At 38.6% G+C, this 19,319-nt stretch overlaps 1 protein-coding gene across 5 annotated transcripts in view; it reads right to left on the bottom strand.

Moving 5' to 3' along the window:
• wasf1 (WASP family member 1) overlaps positions 1–19,319 on the bottom strand; it is a 95,974-nt gene that overhangs the window by 22,955 nt on the left and 53,700 nt on the right. For all 5 annotated transcript variants that reach the window (XM_055015769.1, XM_055015768.1, XM_055015770.1 and 2 more), the window contains 2 exons: positions 13,090–13,243; positions 4,129–4,246 (listed from right to left, as the gene is read on the bottom strand). In XM_055015769.1, the coding sequence (XP_054871744.1) occupies positions 4,129–4,246; positions 13,090–13,243 (272 nt within the window). The remainder of the gene's footprint in view (positions 1–4,128; positions 4,247–13,089; positions 13,244–19,319) is intronic.

Genomic DNA, 19,319 nt, shown 5'->3' with positions numbered 1-19,319 from the left:
GAGGGAGATGTTTTCATTCAAGTGTCAGAGTTTGGAACTGGAAGCCAGTGAAGTGATGTGAGCAGCGAGGTGACATGAGTTGTTTTTGGCTGGTTGAAAACCCGTATTCTGCTGCATTCTGGATCTTCTGCAGAGGTTTGACCGTCATGCAGGGAGGCCTGCCAGTAAGGAGCTGCAGTAGTCGATGCATGATATTAGAGAGTCTGGACCAGGAGTTGAGCTGCATGTTCAGACAGGAAGTATCGGATCTTCCTAATGCTGTACAGGACGAATCAACACGAAAGAGCCTCGAAGGTTAGTTGGTCATCAATCAGGACACCCAAGTTTCTGGCAGACTGTATGGGTCTAAGTTGGGTTGATTCAAGCTGGATGTTGGTTTCTTGTTGAACAGAGGGACTGGCTGGGATGACGAGGAGCTCAGTCCTGGAGAGGTTGAGTTGAGGGTGGCGTTATTTTCATCCATGCCGAGATATCTGCAAGGCATGACGAGATCCAGACAGAGACCATGCAGTCGTCTGGGGAGAACGACAGGAAGAGCTGGGTATCATCAGCATAGTGATGGTTTGAGCAACCATGGGAGTGAATTATTGCACAAACTGAGGTGGTGTGTATTGTCTTTTCACTAAGACTTTTAAATGACCTTTCACACAGCAATGTATTTACTTTTCTGTTTTTCATGAAACCTCAATAATTCCCTTCACTATTTCAAATAATACTCTTTATGATACATTCTCTGCAATGTGGGATTTAGAACACTGACACTTTTAAAGAGGAAACCACAAGGTTGGTTTAAAAAAATACAAATTTCAGCTGAAAAAATACATTAAATATTATTGAAAAAGAAGTATTATTTAAAACCTGTGCTTCAGGTCAGATATTCACTTCATTATTCTGAGTTTATAATGAATGCCCTCATTGTCACTTAGTCTACTGAGCCTTTTAATCTTGTCCTTCAACACCCTCAGCTGTGATTTGTTGTAATTCTTTGTGGTGTAAGAAGACTTTGACCTGAATCATCATCACATGAACTCGGCAGCTTCTTCTGCTCTCTGAAAGGCATCTGGGCGTCCAAGTTCACTGGGTACAAGTGGTAATACATTTAAAAAGAACGTCTAAAGAATCACTGAGTTCACCGAAGACGGAACCTGATTTCCACTCAGTGAAAATGCCAGAAACACGCCATGTTAGCATGGAATTGTTTTTCATGTGGAATTTAATTTTGTTTCCCTTCTTTTCTTTCTTTTTATATTTTAGATGGGACTTATGGTGAGGTAGGGAAGACAGATCAAAATATCCAATATCCAGAATTTAAAATCACAGCTCTAAAGTTGCTTAAATAATTCAACATTATTGTTTTTCCATGACCTTCTCTAGTATTGTCCTGCCATGAAAAGATCAGATTTTTGTGTTCAAGACAATTATGCTGAGAAAAACGAGGTTAAAAATTTATAAAATAAGTGATGAGGTGCAATCAAAAAGTTCAGAGGCAGCACTATTAACCCCTCAATGCCTGAATTTATTTACAATTATATGATAAAAAAAAAATAATTATTTGTGTTTTTGCTTTCAAGCTGAGATTGTTAATTTGTCTTTAGTGCATAGAATAGATATATAATAATAATAATAATAATAATAATAATAATAATAATAATAATAATAATAATAATAATAATAATAATAATAATAATAATAATAACAGATATATAAAATAATGTAGGTCCCACTCCGACTGGTCCTATGAGAAACCATTGCTTGGAAAAGGTTCCTAGGTACGTATTGAATATGCACAAACCGGCATTGTGGGAATGTTGTTTCTGCTGTTAGGTCTCTGGGCGGAAGCTGTAGATCCACTTCCTCTACCAATGAAGAAATGGTGGGTTGATCCAGGGCTGATGACTGACAAGAAATTCGATCTGCTGGGATTAACATCATCAGTTTTCCTAAAGAATGGGGAGCAAAGCTATGTCCTCTCTTCTATTTTTCATATTTTCATAACATTGTCAGCCTTGATTGAATGTCTCACTCTACCTCATATTATCAGGATCAGACTAATTCTTTGGACTGTTTTCCATCAGTCAGTTTGTCCTCTTGGTCAGCAGTAACAGCAGCTAAATATCTAGCTTCTACTGCTGAGAAAAAGATCACATTAGCATGGATTAGCAACCCTGTTACTGTGATTAGAGTAGGGTTAGCAAACAACACAGAAAACATGGAATAAAAATGCTACCATTAATGTGTAAGCTGAGTCAATCAAGCCTTTGACAGTTTATTACCTATTATTGATGAATATGGAGCAGAAAAATGCAAAAGAGAAAGTTAATTTTTCAAAAATTCTGAAGCCCAAATGTCCTCCAATTTTCCAATCCAAATGTTAACTTCCTTGTACGACAAAGACGACCCAGCTGTACCTCAAACTTTGAAGTTGTGGGGGGGGCACAAAGTGAGATGAGCTGCAGAGAAAGAGTAGCAGCAAAGACTGAATGACAGACATTATCGAGGAGAGAAACGCAAGAGAGCTGGAACACTGTCTGTCACAGCACAAACTGTGTTGGCAGATAGTGGCTCTGACTGACAGGTGGCAGCTCCATGACACCGCAGCTGCATAGTACATCACGGCCTATTTGGATCTTTTTAAGCATTTGTGCGCGTGTTCATGCCCGTGCGTGTCCGTTAGCATGTGAGAAAAGCTGCTGATGTGAAAAAAAAGGACTGAAATGCAAAATATCTGCAATTTTTAAAAATATTCTAGTCAAACAACAAGATGGAGTGGAGAATTATAGCAGCTAACGCACACACACATCACCGTTCAATGAGCTGAGTGATGAAATGTAAAGATCTGAAACATTTGTGTGTGCAGATTCCCATCTTCTATCCCTTCAGTGGGTGATCCTGCATGCTTCTCATCAACACACACTTCACCTCTGTGCTCTGTGTTTACCCTGATCTTCTCTCAGACCATTTATGCAGCGTGATGGTTACACAAACCAATAAATATGTGTGTGTAATTCCTCTAATCTATCCGCTTCTCCCTGTGAATGTCTTCTAGGCCTTTCCATGGGGTCTGTCTGACTGCCAGGGTGGTGAGGAGGGAAATGAACACGGCTTTACAAGCTGAGCCCACCCAGGGCTTTAATTAGAATGAAATCATTGGAATGAGCTTTGACTACAAGCGGTCATATCAGCGTAACCCTCCGAAGCAAATAGATCGATCTACGGTTGCAAATGAGCTTTCTGTTTCATTTTATGCTTCGAAAAAAAAAAGCATGCGTGCTCATTAAGCTACAACAAGCTGATGGGTACTAAACAGGCAAACAGCTACGTGTAAATACAGTTTCTCTCACCCTCCTCCGAACTAATTCTTGGCAAAACTTCCTGTGTCCTGTCTGCGCCATTCCCACAATCATTAAAAACCTCATAACCAACAAATTACATCCTCTACGCTCACATAAAGCCTCAGTGGAAAAACCACCCTCCTTATTCCTCGTTGACATGATGGTAACGAGCTGTGATTGACTGCGAGGAGGCAAAATGTGGAGCTTCCCACGCAGGGGAATGCAAGCTGGTGCTGATTAGAGCTCCTGGTGCCGAGGCTGGGAAACCCTTCAGCTTTGAGTCGGGGGTCACGGCTCTCCACTCGACGAGGAAGAAGCCCCTTCATTTAGTTTGTCTGCGTGCATAAAGATCTAATATCAGGTTGCATCTCTGCGTACGGAGGCCGCATGTGTGTGTTTGTTTTGTGCGGAGGCAGAGCGATGACGCACAGCGAAGAGCAGATGCTCCCATTAATTAGACGTAATGATCACACGAGCAATAACCAAGAGGAGAGGGCCGACTGAAGGAAGAGCTGATTAATCTATGAGTGGTGACTAATTAATGCGTTAGGCTACGTGGTGCGAAGCCAGGCCTGAGAATCTATTCGTGAGTCAGCCTCCTCATGCAGGACACATCAATCTGGATCTGTGGAGAACGCAGGAAGCCTCTCGTTCATCCACGTCTTCCTATTCGCTGACCTGCTGCTCATTTCACCTCAAATATACGGCAGCAACCGACGGATCAGCACGGTCCTCCATCGCTGCATGAAGATAAAGTGTGCAGCCACGACGCTGTGCTTTTAATCTCTGGACTTACCTTCTGTTTCCGCCTCTCCTTCCTCTTGTCCTCCGTGTCCTGCAGCATCTTTTCTCTCCACAGGTCGAAGAAGTAGGACGGGTTGGTGTAGAACTTCAGACCTTCCTTCCCATCGTCCCTGCAGATGGAAAAAAATACAAAGAACTGGATTGTTTTCATTCCTTCTGCTAAAAAACATTTAGAGTTGTGTAATATTTCCATTTCCTAGAGCAAAAACAAGACTTTTTTTTATTTTCAGTTCATCTGCCAATTATTTACTTGATAAAATATTAGGTATTTATATATATTTGCTTTAAAAAGCAGCACAAAAATATGGTTTTCAAGAGGTACAGAGAGGAGGAGGGGCTTTGACACAGGTATATCACTGATTATTTAATATTTGTTTATTTATATCATTTATTTTCTATTATGTTTGTAAATATGTACATAAATAGCTATGGGAGTGGGGTACCGACTGATAGGAGTAAATAAGTTTAGACTTCGTCCTGCTTCTTTTCACATATGTTGGGTTACTTTTTGTTTGTTTTGTTCTGTTTGTTTGTTGTGTTTTATTTTGTTTTGAATATTTTGATTTGTTTTTGTGGCTTTTTTCCTCTCACATGTCCAAACTAAAAACATTCATTCATTCATTCGTTTAACTCACTGAACCATGAAACCTACCAGCAGGTTTGAGGAACACATTATCTTTTATTTCATTTTTTTTAATTGACAGAATGTATTATTCATTCAAGTCACCAACAGTAAAAACAGAAAGAAGCATCAGATTTTAAACCATCTGATGGTGCATGAACATACATGTGACTTTCCCTTCCAGCAGGAGAATTAACCTCATCTGAGCTTCAGAATGATGAAATTTGTCCAAGGTGAACCATTTGCATTAATAACGGTTTATAAAAAAACAGAAAACTCTATGTTTTGCTGCACAGCTGTGAAGCTATTAGTGACTCTGCTGTGTCAAACAGTCACATTACAAAAATCTGTGAGTTTTCAGCTGAACTGCAGGCTGTGTTGACAAAGAGTAGAACGGAGACGAGTAAGTAAAAAAAGTAAAATCTGAGTAATAAAAAATCTGTAGCATATCGAGTCACCATATTTTAGTATTGGTATATGATTGATTTCTCTATTTTTGTGTCCAACCCTCATAGGTTTACAACACACCAATATACCTGCATTGCAGCAATACATCCAGAACACACATTATTCTGCTGCTCAGTTCTCAAACTAAATATGTTGCCTTTTATCCCAAGCCTGGCAGAGAAATTCTGCTATGCAAAAGGTTCCTGTTCTAAAACATAACTCAGGTTTTTCATGGTCGTCCAACCAAAAGAAATCAGCATAAACAGAGGACATCTGACTGAAAGTTTCTCCCTGATATCTTCCTATACAGGACAGCAAAACATAAAATGATTCTCATTCTCAGCTTCACCTAAATTGCACAGCAAACAACATCTGTCCTTCTCTGGAGCAGCATTAAACCTCCCAGCCTCTAAAGCTGATGGGAATGTTCCTGAGTGTCACACACTGTATCTGTTTTTTATAAGACAATAAGTTTGTAGTTTTGGTTTATATCAAATATCAACAGACCATTTTTCTGTAAACGTGAGAAACATATTACACTTCATCTCCTGAATATCACAGAGTATCCTATTATGAAAAATAAATGATGAGGTGTTCAAATGAAATAAAGATTTCAGCCCAGTTAGCCCAGGGGTGATGATTGGAGATGTCCCAATTAAATACCTTTTTTGTGATTCTCTGATTGGACATCTTCATCAGTCTGTTCCAAAGGAGAAGCATCTGGAATTTAAGTCTGATGTTTGGAGGTTCCTAATGGCCAAAACTGAATTAAATATAGTAAGTATATTTACAGGCAATTGGAAAAATGTCATACATGTTTCCAGGTTTAAAATTTGAAAAAAAAAATGAAAGAAATGAATGAAAGAAACTTCTGCGTATGTTTTGTTTTTGATGAATTATGATATTATATCTGTGGTATACTGCACAAGAAGCATTTTTGACTTCTATCCATGAATACGTTGTTTCCATAGAGGTGCAGGACTTTAAATTGCAGGAAATAATGAGCCCACAGTGAGTAAAAAGACGCATCAGAGGGTTAAACAAGCTGATCTATTTTGGGCTTTTCTTGTCAAAGTTTACATTTTACATTAACATAAGCCTAATAAAGTTGAATTTTTTTCACATTTAAGTAGCTGGAAATTAAGAATGTGTTGGCATCTTAGTGTGAAAAATAAATAAATAAATAAATAAATGACCCAAATATCCAAACACTTGCCGATTCATTTTTCCATCTATTGACTAATCGTTTCAGTGCTACAAAGGGAAGCCAGACAAAAGGGGCGGGACGCAAAACAAGCTGCAACAAAAAGGCATTTTTCTTCTTTATTCTTTTCTTGTTTGTTTTTGACTGAGTCTCTTAAAATGCTGCAGAATTTGACGAACCCTGAAAATGGAGAGTAAGTTATGAGAGAGGAAGGTGATATTTATTGACTCCTGCCCTCGCCTGTCTTCTTCCCTTCAAGAATTCATATATCTGTGTACCATTTGTCATAAATAGGTGCTAATGGCCTCTGTTGTCTGTATTTGTCAGCGACATTACACAAGTCTCTGGAGGTCACTGGGGGGGAAATAGAAAAAGACTTCTGACAGAGGCAGATAGTTATCACATCAAAGGTCCCTCTTGACAAGGAAATTATCATCCCCACATGTCCAGACATGCTGTCTGGCCATTTCCTATCAGTGGGGTACGCCTGAATTCCCCGCTGATGTCCTGCTCATCTTAGCTGTTTGCAAACCTGTTTCACTGATGGACAAATCATCATTTCAGAATATTTAAAAAACAGAAAATGTCGGGTCTTTGATGAACTCGTTGAACCGGAAATCCGCCGATGGATTTGAAAGTATTTTTCAAAGCCAGAAACTGTGGATTTTGAATCTTCCAATGATCCTTCTCATCCATGACATGCTGTTTGGTCAGGAAACTGAACCAAAGAGATATTTCAGCAAAATCACTTGATTCTATAAACATCTTATTTAAAAATTGGCCACAAAAAAACAAAAAAGTTAGAAGAACTACATGAACGATATAGTATTTTATTTTTTGATCGATGAAATGACAAGTCAGATTAAAAAAAGACAAAAACAACAAAAACAAGACAAAATATTACAAAAATGAGACAAAACAACAAAAAAATGAGACAAACAACACGAAGCAAAACAAGAGACAAAAAATTTGAGAAAAAGTAACAAAGCGACAAAAAATGGACAAACGACAAAAACGAGACAAAAAAATGACAAAAGCGAGAAACAAAATGCCAAAAAAAATAGACAACACATGCGAGACAAAAAACACAATATGACAAAAACGATACACAAAACAACAAAAAGCAAAACACAAAACGAAAAAGATAAGACAAAAAACACAAGTGAGACAAAAAGGAAATAAAATGACAAAAACATGAGGCAAACGCCAAAAGTCTGACAAAAAAGACAAAGAGCAACAAAAACCTGATGAAATATTAAAAAAATGAGACAAAACGACAAAAACAAGAAACAAAATGGCAACAAATGAGACAAACGAAATAAAACAAAACAAAAAGAAGAGACAAAAAATTTACAAAGCGATAAAAAAATGGACAAATGACAAAAATCAGACAAAAAAAGACAAAAAAGCAACAAAAACAAGACAAAAGATTACAAAAATGAGACACAAAACAACAATGAACAATCTACTATTTTACTTTATGATCAAAATAACTTGTCATGCCCTAGAAGTGATTTTAAATTTACAGTTTTACAAATTTAAAATTTGCAGTTAATGTCTTCTCTGTAATTTTTACACAGTTGTCCACATGTTTGACTCCCCTGCACTGGAGGGACAAGACTTTATATAGCAGTGAAAAATGTGACAGGAGCAAATAAAAAAATAAAACACACCCAGACACTGCTTGGGGTTCAGAAGGTTAAAAAAGAGATCAATAGTAGCAGCCTGTGCATAGAAAGACTTTGGACAGAAGTTAAATACGACTAGAAAAGCAAAGCAACTTAAAAACTCTATTAAATGTGCTGCTGACTGTGGGCAGAAGCTAAAGATTACAACGCTGAACAGACAATCTGCAGCTCATTTTTAATTTCAGAGGAATTGGAGGAATCTGCCGTGTCATTCTCAACTGTAATGAATTTTTTTGTGGAGCAACAGAAGCAGGACTGTTGTCGTGTTTTTGTCCATCTATCTCGTCAAACTGAGGAAGAACGATTTCTCTGAGACGAAGTAATAAAAGTTGCAATTGCTGCCTGTAATACAAAGTTCTCAATCATCAAGACTCCTGAGGGCAACACAGATCTCTTCTCCATAGACACCGGAGCACTTCAAGGAGACCCTCTAGCACCTTTCTTCTCCATCACTGGCTTAGACTATGCACTGAAGAATGCAATCCTGCCCTTCGATGGTCTGACCGTAAAACATCTTCAAAGTAGAAGACACCCTGAAGAAGTCCTCCCAGAACTTGCATTCACAGATGACATTAGCAGAAGACATTCTGCATCAGGTAGAGTGAGAAACAAGACAGACTGGACTCTTCCTGAACGCTGGAAAGATGAAGTTCATGCACCTTAACCCAACATCTGAGGAGACATTGCAGCACTAGACAGGTAAGAAATCAAAGTTGACGATTTCCTACATCTTGGAGGCTACGCCAACATAGAAACAAAAACTGGCAAAGCTTGGGGAGCATTGCTCTCTCTGTCAAAAGGAAAAAAAGTGGTTGAACGTTCATCCACTGTCTGCGCTTTTAGGTTTTTATTTTATTTTATCTCTAATAATCTGCATAAATGTGACTTTAAGTTCGTCCAAAACCCTAAAAATGTGTTACTGCCATGTAAAAGCAAGAAATACCCGGTTGAATCCTGACTCTTCAGTGGCCCTGACTTGAATTTATAGGACGTGCAGCTGCCTTCACCCAGTGAAGAGCAGCTATTTGGCTTCGACACTGATAACAGACAGAACAGAGGACATGAAAAGGCAAAGCTTCAAAAAGCATAAAGTTTAGGCGGAAAGTTTAATGATATGCAACACAACAAAGGGAGACAGAAAACAGAATTCAACAACTGGATAAGGCGAGAGCTACCGTATTTGAGAGTTTGTGTAAATTATTATGCCTGGTGCTTTTGAATATTTGAGGTGAGTGTTTGTCCTCCTGTGTGGATCTGAGGAATAAGAGCCTGAGGACGAGTCCCAGGGAGCCTCTTAGTGTGATGTGAGGAGAAGGGGGGAGGAGGAAGACAAAAGAAGAGGAGAAACAGACGAAGAGAGGAGAAGCAAGAGACTAGAGATAGAAAAGAACCAACGGGGAAAGCAACCCGTGAGATCAAAATACAGCATTTTAAATTATGAATCAGAAGAATGAAATCATCACCCGTGATAATTGTAATCATGCGTTTGGCGCTGATGAACGAATCAGCTCCGGATGAGAGCTGAATCCATTTGGAATCTGAGCAAAATGAATAGAATGTGCTGCATTACATATATTTGTCTCACTTGTGGGTTTTCTGTGCTTGTGTGCTTGTTTTTTTTAAATATTTATCTCGCTTAATATCACTGTCATAAATGAATGGACAAAAAAGAATAAAAAGAATCAGCAGTAACGAAAATAATGGATTGTTTTAATCCTAGCAAGAGCAAAACTGCAACAACAAGAAAAGCACTCCGAGAGCGCAGTGCTCCACCAAGGCTGCTCAGCTGTTGTATCATTTAGGACAGAGACGTCCACAACGGTCAATTAGTAGTAGGATCACAACCATGTGATCATCAGCAGGCAGCTGACGTAGTGTTCACTCGTTGTCATAGTTACAATGACGCCGTGCCGCTATCTCACAATGATACAGAAATCTTTAACCAATCCGTGGATCCAGACTATAAGCTGCATCACTGCCAAAATCTAATCACTTGGTCCTTGTGTCATTTCTGACCTTCCCTGAAAATTTCATCCAAATCTGTTGGTCCATTTTTGAGTCATGTTGCTAACAGACAGACAGACAGACAGACAGACAAACAGACAGACGGACGGACGGACAGACAGACAGGTGGACAAACCAACAGTGATTGTCACATAACTCTGCTGCGTTTCTTGATGCAGTAATTATGCAAAATTGAACCCTTAATACAATTTAAACCGGTGAGTTATCAAAAAATTTGGCCAAATTCATCCAAATCTGTCCGTTTATGGGTAATATTGGGAACAGACAGACAGACAGATGGACAAACCAGCACCAATCGTCACATAACTCCTTGGCAGATTAATAATAATAACAATAATAATAATAATAAGGAGGTAAACATCCTCGGATTTCTGATACTCAACTCTGAAGACATCAAAATGGGCTGATGGAACTTATTATGGGTTATTTACATTTTAAAGGCCATACAGTGAACCAGTTAACCGAGAAAATAATTATTTTTTTTCAGAAATGGAGGATCTATTCTCTAACAGGTACCTAAACCACACTGTGTGCTTAAAGCTACTTTACTGGTTGATTTGTTATTGGAACTCCAGAAAGCCGTGCATTAAACCTCATATTACTGACTGGGGAACCTACACACCCTGGAGCTAAACACTTTTCAGAAGTGCTTTAATATATAATTTCACTTTTTCATGACTTTGTCAAGTATTTGTTCCCCAAGAACTTCATATCATTGTTTTTTTGTAATATGTGTCGAGGGAGACAATTGTCAAAACAACTCAATTCCACTTTTGCATTTTTATTAGATAGAACTATTTATTGAGTTCATGTTTGCCAGCAGTCCTAATTTAAAGTATCACCATCATTCTGTCGTTCATTTTCAGGGATAAAGACACAGATTTCCTCATGTGCATCGTTTAAAAACCCAATTACTGCTCTTCCTAAAATAAAATGAGGTCTAAGTTTAGTCCATGTTCGTTCGTACACAACATGCAAATTAACTAACTCTTCTAAATCTTTTTAGCAGATGACATCAGTGACTTAATGTTTTGAGAAGACATAAGTTAATATTGTCCAGTTTTGTATCTTACAGTGGTTCATTCTTTGGGTCCCCCACTGACACGGTTTGTCCTTGTAAGTAAACAGTAAGAATTGAGTCATGGTGTTGGGGCAGTAATAAAACCAGACATTTAGAGAAAGGCCAGGCAGGAAGTGAGTGAGGAAGACTCCCACATCTGTCTGAGGCCCACAGGTTAAAAACCCACAAACAACAGGCTGCTAAACCACCGTCTACATCTGCACCCGTCTCCTCACAGCGCATGAGTGTCAATACGAACACACCAAACAAAAAGATTGTGTTTGGCCTGTAACCTTTTCCAGCTGGACTGGTCAGGGGGAACAACACTGAAGGGTCAGATAAGATGCTGCAGGAGGATTAAAAACAAAGAAAAAAAAGTGAGAGAATGAATGAGGAGAAAAAAAAATAAGCGGAGAGAGCAGCAGAGTGAGAAGGTCATGAAATAAAAGGGTGGGAGAGCTGGCCAGCAGAGCTTTTTATGGATTATTCATCTCCACATGACTCCCTCAGCATCAAGAACCAAGAGAGAAGCCTGGTGTTGCAGTAAGAAGTCTGGTAGAAGAACACATCTGGGCGCTCTCCACTTGCTAAATATATTCAGCCATAAACACGTCAGCTTTCCCATTTATTTGAGGTTACAACTATCCAAGCTGAGAATGTTTATTTCTGTTTGTGCATCGCTGAGAGCATCACTGTCTCGTTTAGTAAAAGCTTTTATGATGGCAGGCAGGACTGTAATACAAGCGAATGGGCCAAACAGAAGCTGTAATTCACGGCTATTCCTGTACTTTGTGTTGACATGGTGGGGTGCAATCCTTCCCTTCTGGAGCGCATCAATAAAATACTACGTGTTAAAATGGAAAACATAAAAATACTGGTGCGTTGTTGTTTTCCACTCCTCTGAAAACAGAAAAAGGCACGTGAAGGTCGGTGTAGTTTGACTGCAGGAAAGGTGCTGCTATTAACCCTCTGAATTTCAACATGTTTGAAAGGCAAGTTGTCTTAACCCTCGTGTCGTCCTGCGGGTCAAACTGACCCGTTTTAAAGTTTGAAAATGTGGAAAAATATATATTTTCACAGTGAAGACTTCTACATTTTTAACATTTTTGGGAAATTTTTAAACATTTTTGGTGCAAAAGAAGAAATGCTTAAAAAAAAAAAAAAAAATGTTTCTTTAAGAACATTCGGGAAAAAAATCCATCACAATCTAGCGAAATTTTGGTTGAGAAAATATTAGAAGTTTTACTGATATATATGGAATCATTGTAGATATTTTGAGGATTTTTTTTGGGAAGATTTTTATTCATTTTTTGAAAATATTTACAAGAATTTTTTTGCCAAATTTGGGGGATTTTTTTAAGTAAAATTTTTAAGGGAAACTTTTAAGGAATTATTGGAATTTTCTTCCTTAACGTTTTGCAAATTTTCTGAAATTTGGGGAGTTTTTTTAAAATAAAACTTTCAAGGGAAACTTTTAAGGAATTATTGGAATTTTCTTCCTTAAGGTTTTGCAAATTTTCAGAAATTTGGGGAGTTTTTTTTAAATAAAACTTTCAAGGGAAACTTTTAAGGAATTATTGGAATTTTCTTCCTTAAGGTTTTGCAAATTTTCAGAAATTTGGGGAGTTTTTTTGCTGAATTTTTTGGATTTTTTTCAGACAAGGAAGCAATTTTTTTTTGCTGTCCGTAAATGAAGACAACAGGAGGGTTAAATAAAATAAATTCAACGTTTGTTTAGTTTTTTTTTAGGACTGGGAAAACTGCAGACACAGTTGAAACATGTCAGCAGGGGAAAAAAAACATCTTTTCATGTAACGCTATTCTAAACCGAGCATGATCGTGATATTTTATTTGCTTCCAAGTCCTGTTCAACACGGCAGAGGTGATGAACCGGGCTGGATTCTGACCTGTATGGCGTGAGGATGTTGAGGGGTGGTGGCTGCTCGCAGGTGTGGAAGGTTTCCTGCAGTGGGACGGGCAGAGACTTGCGGTCGAACAGCTGCTGGTCCTGAATAGTAGAACTCCTGAAGGCCTTCCTCATGGTAATGTCCTGGAGAGACACTGGACAAGAGGGACAAGAGAAAGGATGAAATAAGGACTTATCAAATGGGGTTCTCTGCAAAGCGATACATGGATGTATGTCAACTATGTGACTGACAGAAAGCTAAATCATTTTAAGAGTGATGTTTGTTAGTCGTTGGCTGTACTTCCCCAAAAATGTAAAAAAAAAAAGTAAAAACCCACACATGGACCAACAAATAGCCTCTCACAATAATTACCATCTGCTTCCGTCTCATTATCATTAAATTGACACTGACATCATCACTCAAACAGTCACAGAGCACTAAACCTATTACAGGCCACTAATCATCCTCCCTTGGGTTAGTGCTACTCTGTGCTTCTAAACCAGGGCTGTCAAACTGGTTCCACATTCAGTCCAGTTTGATCTCCAGTGACCAGTAAAATCACAGCATAATAACCTAGAAATAACCACAACTCCAAATCTTTCCTTTGTTTTAGTGCCAAAAAGTACATTCTGAAAATGTTCACACTTAATGAATTATTATTATCTTTTTGCAAAACATTACAAACAAACCTGTAATTTTTTAACAAAAATAAATTCATTTTCAACAGCATTATGCCTCAGTTTGTCATTTACACATTACAACTTACAGATCACGGCTTATGTACAAAAACAAAACATTTAGTCACAGGTATCTGGAACTGAATGATATAGTATTTTACTTTATGATGAAAATGACAAAAGTCAGACAAAAAATGAAAAAAACAACACAAAATATTACAAGAATGAGACAAAACAAAAAAAACAAGACACGAAATGACAAAAAAATTGATTAACGACACGAAACAAAACAAAAAGAGACAAGATATTTGACAAAAAAGTTACAAAGAGGCAAACAACAAAAAGATTAAAAAAAACACAAAATGACATAAATGATACACAAAACAACGAATAGAGTAAAACACAAAATGACAAAAACATGAGAAAAACGACAAAAGCCAGACAAAAAAAAGTAACAAAAACAAGACAAAATATTACAAAAATGAGACACAAAATGACAAAAGAACAATGAGCAATCTAGTATTTTACTTTATGATCAAAACAACTTGTCATGGTCTAGAATTTATTTGAAATTTATAGTTTTACAAATGTACAATCTTTAGGTAATATCTTCTCTGTAATTTCTACTCTTTACAAAGTCGTCCCGTGGGCCGGATTGGACCCTCTTGATGGCCATTTTTGGTCATCGGACCGTATGTTTGATACACTTAAGTGAACCCACACATGTTAACTAAGCTAAGCTAGGCTAGGTGAGGCTAAAGTTGTCTCTCAGAGGCCGTGGAAATGATTGGCCGTCTTTCATCTGAGGACATCTGACATTTTCGGAAGGCAGAAGAATAACAGAAGAAAATCGATGCTGGGGAGCTGAAGCCTTCAAAAAACAGGTTGGAGAAACTGCTGCTTACGGAGAAGAGAGGAAAAACAACCAAACCGACGCTAAGCCTCAATCTGGTGAGCAGAAAGTCTTGGAAAGAAATCCAGAATGTTGCAACCAGATCTGAATTATACATGAGGGAGTGACAAATGGATACACTTTACTGTTGCCCAGGGGAAGACTGAAAACGTCCTGTTCTGTGAGTCCTCTGTTGTTATTATCATTAGCCTTTTCTACTGCGCACACACACACACACACACACACACACACACACACACACACACACACACACACACACACACACACGCACACACACACACACACACACAAATGAACCTGTAACCTGAAACACACCGTGAGAAGACGTCCGTTTAGCCAAACACAAAGGGACCTTTTAACCGCTGTCTTAATGAAATGAAATAAACAAAGTAGAGAATCCCAGCTACCCCTCTTCCATCTTCTAGATTCCAGCAACACAGCTGGATAACGACTTCCACACAGACTCTCAGTGTAGCGAAGGACTGGCCACCCGAGGCACTGAAGTATCATTATTAGCAAACAACATCAAGGAGCCAAGATCTGGTGAACAACACTCTGGGAGAGAGTCAGGAGGCCGGAGAATGCAAGAGGGAGATAATAAAACCTCACAGATGCTACGGAGACAGGGTAATAAAAACAGACAGACAGAAGAGGCACTAAGGTTAAAACAAAGAGCGGTAGCTGGCAGAAACAAGCCACTCACGAGGTGTACCGACAGGGAAAAAAAGGAAGAGAGGGCAGAGATTAAACTGACATGGAAATGTGCAAATAAAGAGAAAGCAGCGGTACAAGAGAGACAACAAGAGACATGAAAAACATGCAGTCGGATTTCAGTGAGAGGCTGGAGTGTCCCATGAGAGGAGCTCAGTAACCTGAGCAGAGCCAGACAGTGGATTAGGCTTCAAAAACCAACATGAGGGAGAAACTGCAGCAGCCATTTAAGCAGTAAACACAAACAAACATACCGTAGACAGCATACTGTTCTACGGTAAAGAGTAAATACCACAAGATTGTGGCTGCTCAGGCTTCTGGTTTCTTTCTGCCTACAAGATTTATGGAAAAACTCCATATTAAATGTGTTGCCGGGGATGCACATTAAATCTGCATGCAAAACAGCCGAGCTCATGAACAAAAATAACTGGCAGCCTTTTCTCACACCTCTGATACCAGTAGTTACATGAATTCAAAATCAGCCCTGTATGGGAGTTTTTTTTTCCTATTTCTGCTTCAGAATCGCTGTTATCCACCGACGTCAGAAGCTCTGACAGCTTTCTCTCTGTGTAAGTCCAAGGTCTTACTCCGTTCTTCTTTTGTGCGATAAAGCAGCAAAGTCGATTTTCCCCGAGACCTAATCTAAAGTGCAGTCTGTCATTTAGCAGAAGCTGCACATATTTCTGGCTACTGTCTGACTTGTTCGTAGTTCTTCATTTAGTGTTCATCCATTGATTAAATACTACCTAACTGAAGCATGTAAAAGATTGTTACTGGTTTATCACCACTTAAGGCACAGTTTTGGCCATAATTTCTGTAATTGATGATCAAATTATGCCACAGAAGTTCCTATAGCATAGTTTAGCAGGTTTTAAATAAAACAGCAGCATAACCAGATCATCGATTCAGAGATATAATGTAAAGCGGACAGCATTTCATTACACAGGAGCTTAATGGATCATTTGGGTAATAATTTACTTTTTTCTTTAGTTTTCTTTTTCAATAACTGTGACTAACCTGTAGGTTTTTATAAAAATCTGTATAATTGCCTGGCTGCTAGTGTCTACAGACCTCCTAACTTATAAAATTAGACTTATTCTAAAGAATGTAAAGCTTCTCTGAGCTGTATTAATCTGGGGCATCAGCACTGAATGTGACTGATCTGAAAGAAGTCAGGGGTGTCAAATTCATTTTAGTTCAGGTTCCACATTCAGCCCACTTTGATCACAAGTGGACAAAAAATAAGACAACTGACATGAAACAAAACAAAAAAAGAGACAAAAAAGTTACAAAGCGATAAAAAAATGAGACAAATGACACAAGTGAGACAAAGAAAAACACAAAACAACAAAAATGATGCCCAAAACAACGAATAAAGCGAAACACAAAATGACAAAAATAAGACAAAAAACACAAGCAAGACAAAACAAAAACACAAAACGACAAAAGCGAGAAACAAAATGACAAATGACAAAAACAAGACAAAAAATTACACAAATGACACAAACGAGACACAAAACAACAAAAGCAAGAAACGAAATGACAAATGACAAGAAAGAGACAGAAAATTAGACAAAGTTACAAAGTGACACAAAACGACATAAATGAGACAAAAAATCACACAAATGAAACAAACGAGACAAAAAATGACAAAAGCTAAAAACAAAATGACAAAAAAAACAACCAGCACAAGCGAGACAAAAAAAACCACAAAACGACAAAAACGATACAGAAAACAACGTATAAAGCAAAACACAAAATTACAAAAATAAGACTAAAAACACAAGTGAGGCAAAAAGGACACACAAAACGACAAAGCAACAATGCGTATATATAATCTAGTATTTTACTTCATGATCAAAACAACTTGTCAAGGTCTAGAAATTATTTAAAATTTATAGATTAACAAATTTATAATTTCCAGTTAATGTCTTCTCTGTAATTTTTACACTTTACAAAGTTGGGCCGGATTGGACCCACTGGAGGGCCGGTTTTGGCCCACGGACCGCATGTTTAACACCCCTGCTCTCCTCGCTGCCTCTACATTTACAGAACAGACTATGAATTCAGAGCGTGCACAGCGCTGTCAGGTGGTGACAAGGAGGTGCAAAAAACACCAAACAGGAGGGAGGCAGCGCCCAAGTCCATGCCAGGATGCATCTGATGCAACTTAGAAAACCTCCACCAAGCAACACTCCCTCAGAGCAGAGCACTACACTAATGAGTGAGGACACACACACACACACACACACACACACACACACACACACACACACACACACACACACACACACACACACACACTGGGGCACAGAGATCTCAACAGGATATTCTGCATCCTCATTATGAAATGTCACTTATTCAGCTGAACTACCAATTACATCCATTTAGTGAAGACATTTAGCTAATGAGAGAAATGTGAGCGTTGGTGAATGAATGTAGGGAGAGATGGGGAGTGTGCATGTGTGTGTGTGTGTGTGTGTGTGTGTGTGTGTGTGGACATGTATGTTTCCTAGCGTCTATCCAGGGTTCACACCATTGTCTTAAGCTGAGGACATTTTGGTTGACACTGGTTTTGTGTTTAAGATTCGCATTCGGATTAAGTTCAGGGATCAAAATCAGAAATACTTTACTGATCCCCGAGTAAAAATTCTTTAACCCTCGTGTCGTCCTGTGGGTCAAAATTGACCCGTTTTAAAGTTTGAAAATGTGGGAAAAATATGTATTTTCACAGTGAAACTTCTGATGTCCACATTTTCAACATTTTTGGGAAATCTTTGAACATTTTTTGGTGGAAAAAAAGAAATATTAAAAATGTTTCTTAAGAACATTCACATAAAAATCGTTAACCGTGTTAACCGTTCAAAAGTTTGGGGCCACTTAGAAATGTCCTTATTCTTGAAAGAAAAGCAGTTTTTTTCCATTGATGATAGCATTAAATGAATCATAAATCCAATGTAGACATTGTTAGTTTGGTAAATAATAATAATAATGGATTAGATTTATATAGCACTTTTCTATTAAGGCACTCAAAGCACTTCACAATGGATCCATTATTCATTCACTCAAACATTCTCACTCTGGTGGTGGTAAACTACATTTGTAGCCACAGCTGCCCTGGGGCAGACTGACGGAAGCGTGGCTGACAATCCACACCTCCAACCACCACCAACATTCACACACATTCATACTCCAGTGTGAGTAGCAGCACTGGAGGCCAGGTGGGTAAAGTGTCTTGCCCAAGGACACAACAGCACATGACTAGGACAGAGCGGGAATCGAACCACTGACCCTTCGATCATTGGACGACCCGCTCTACCACCTGAGCCACAGCCGCCTCAGGAATGACTATTGTAGCTGGAAACAGCTGATATTTAACCTTTTGAACGGTAGTGTGTATAAAACAAGACGCCTAACATATTCAGCCACCCAAAGTCTTTCACTGCTTCAAGCTAAAGGACAAAATAAGATAAGATAATCCAATTATAATCTATAAAAGCACTGATTGGACGTTTTCAATTTCAAAAATATGCTATGCATTTTGTAGTTACCACACAAGTCATAGGAAAACAGCAATTTGTCATGTGTAGCGCTCTATAATCAGCTGCAATGGTTAAGGTTAGCATATGGAGCTGGGAAATGTCCTCATAAAGAAATAAGTAAAAGCGATAGGTGGAGCAGCATCAGGTGCAGCAGCAGCAGCCTCTGATCTCAGGATGTGAAGCGTCTTATCTGTAAGCCAGTGGCGGACGCTTTATCTCCCTCCCTTCATATCTTCCCTTTGGACCGATAGCATCATCGCTAAAACACTTCAACTAAAGAGAGGTGAGAACGTTCTTGCCGCTCACACACACCTCCTTCAGCCTCTCCCTGCAAGTTCAGCAAAATTATATTTCTTTTCCCTCTTCCCTCTTTTCATCCCCTGTCTC

Source organism: Amphiprion ocellaris, chromosome 12, assembly GCF_022539595.1.
Source record: "Amphiprion ocellaris isolate individual 3 ecotype Okinawa chromosome 12, ASM2253959v1, whole genome shotgun sequence".
NCBI classification, from domain to species: domain Eukaryota; kingdom Metazoa; phylum Chordata; class Actinopteri; family Pomacentridae; genus Amphiprion; species Amphiprion ocellaris.
Note: the sequence above shows the minus strand (reverse complement) of the source record. Positions and strands in the feature narration are given on the sequence as shown.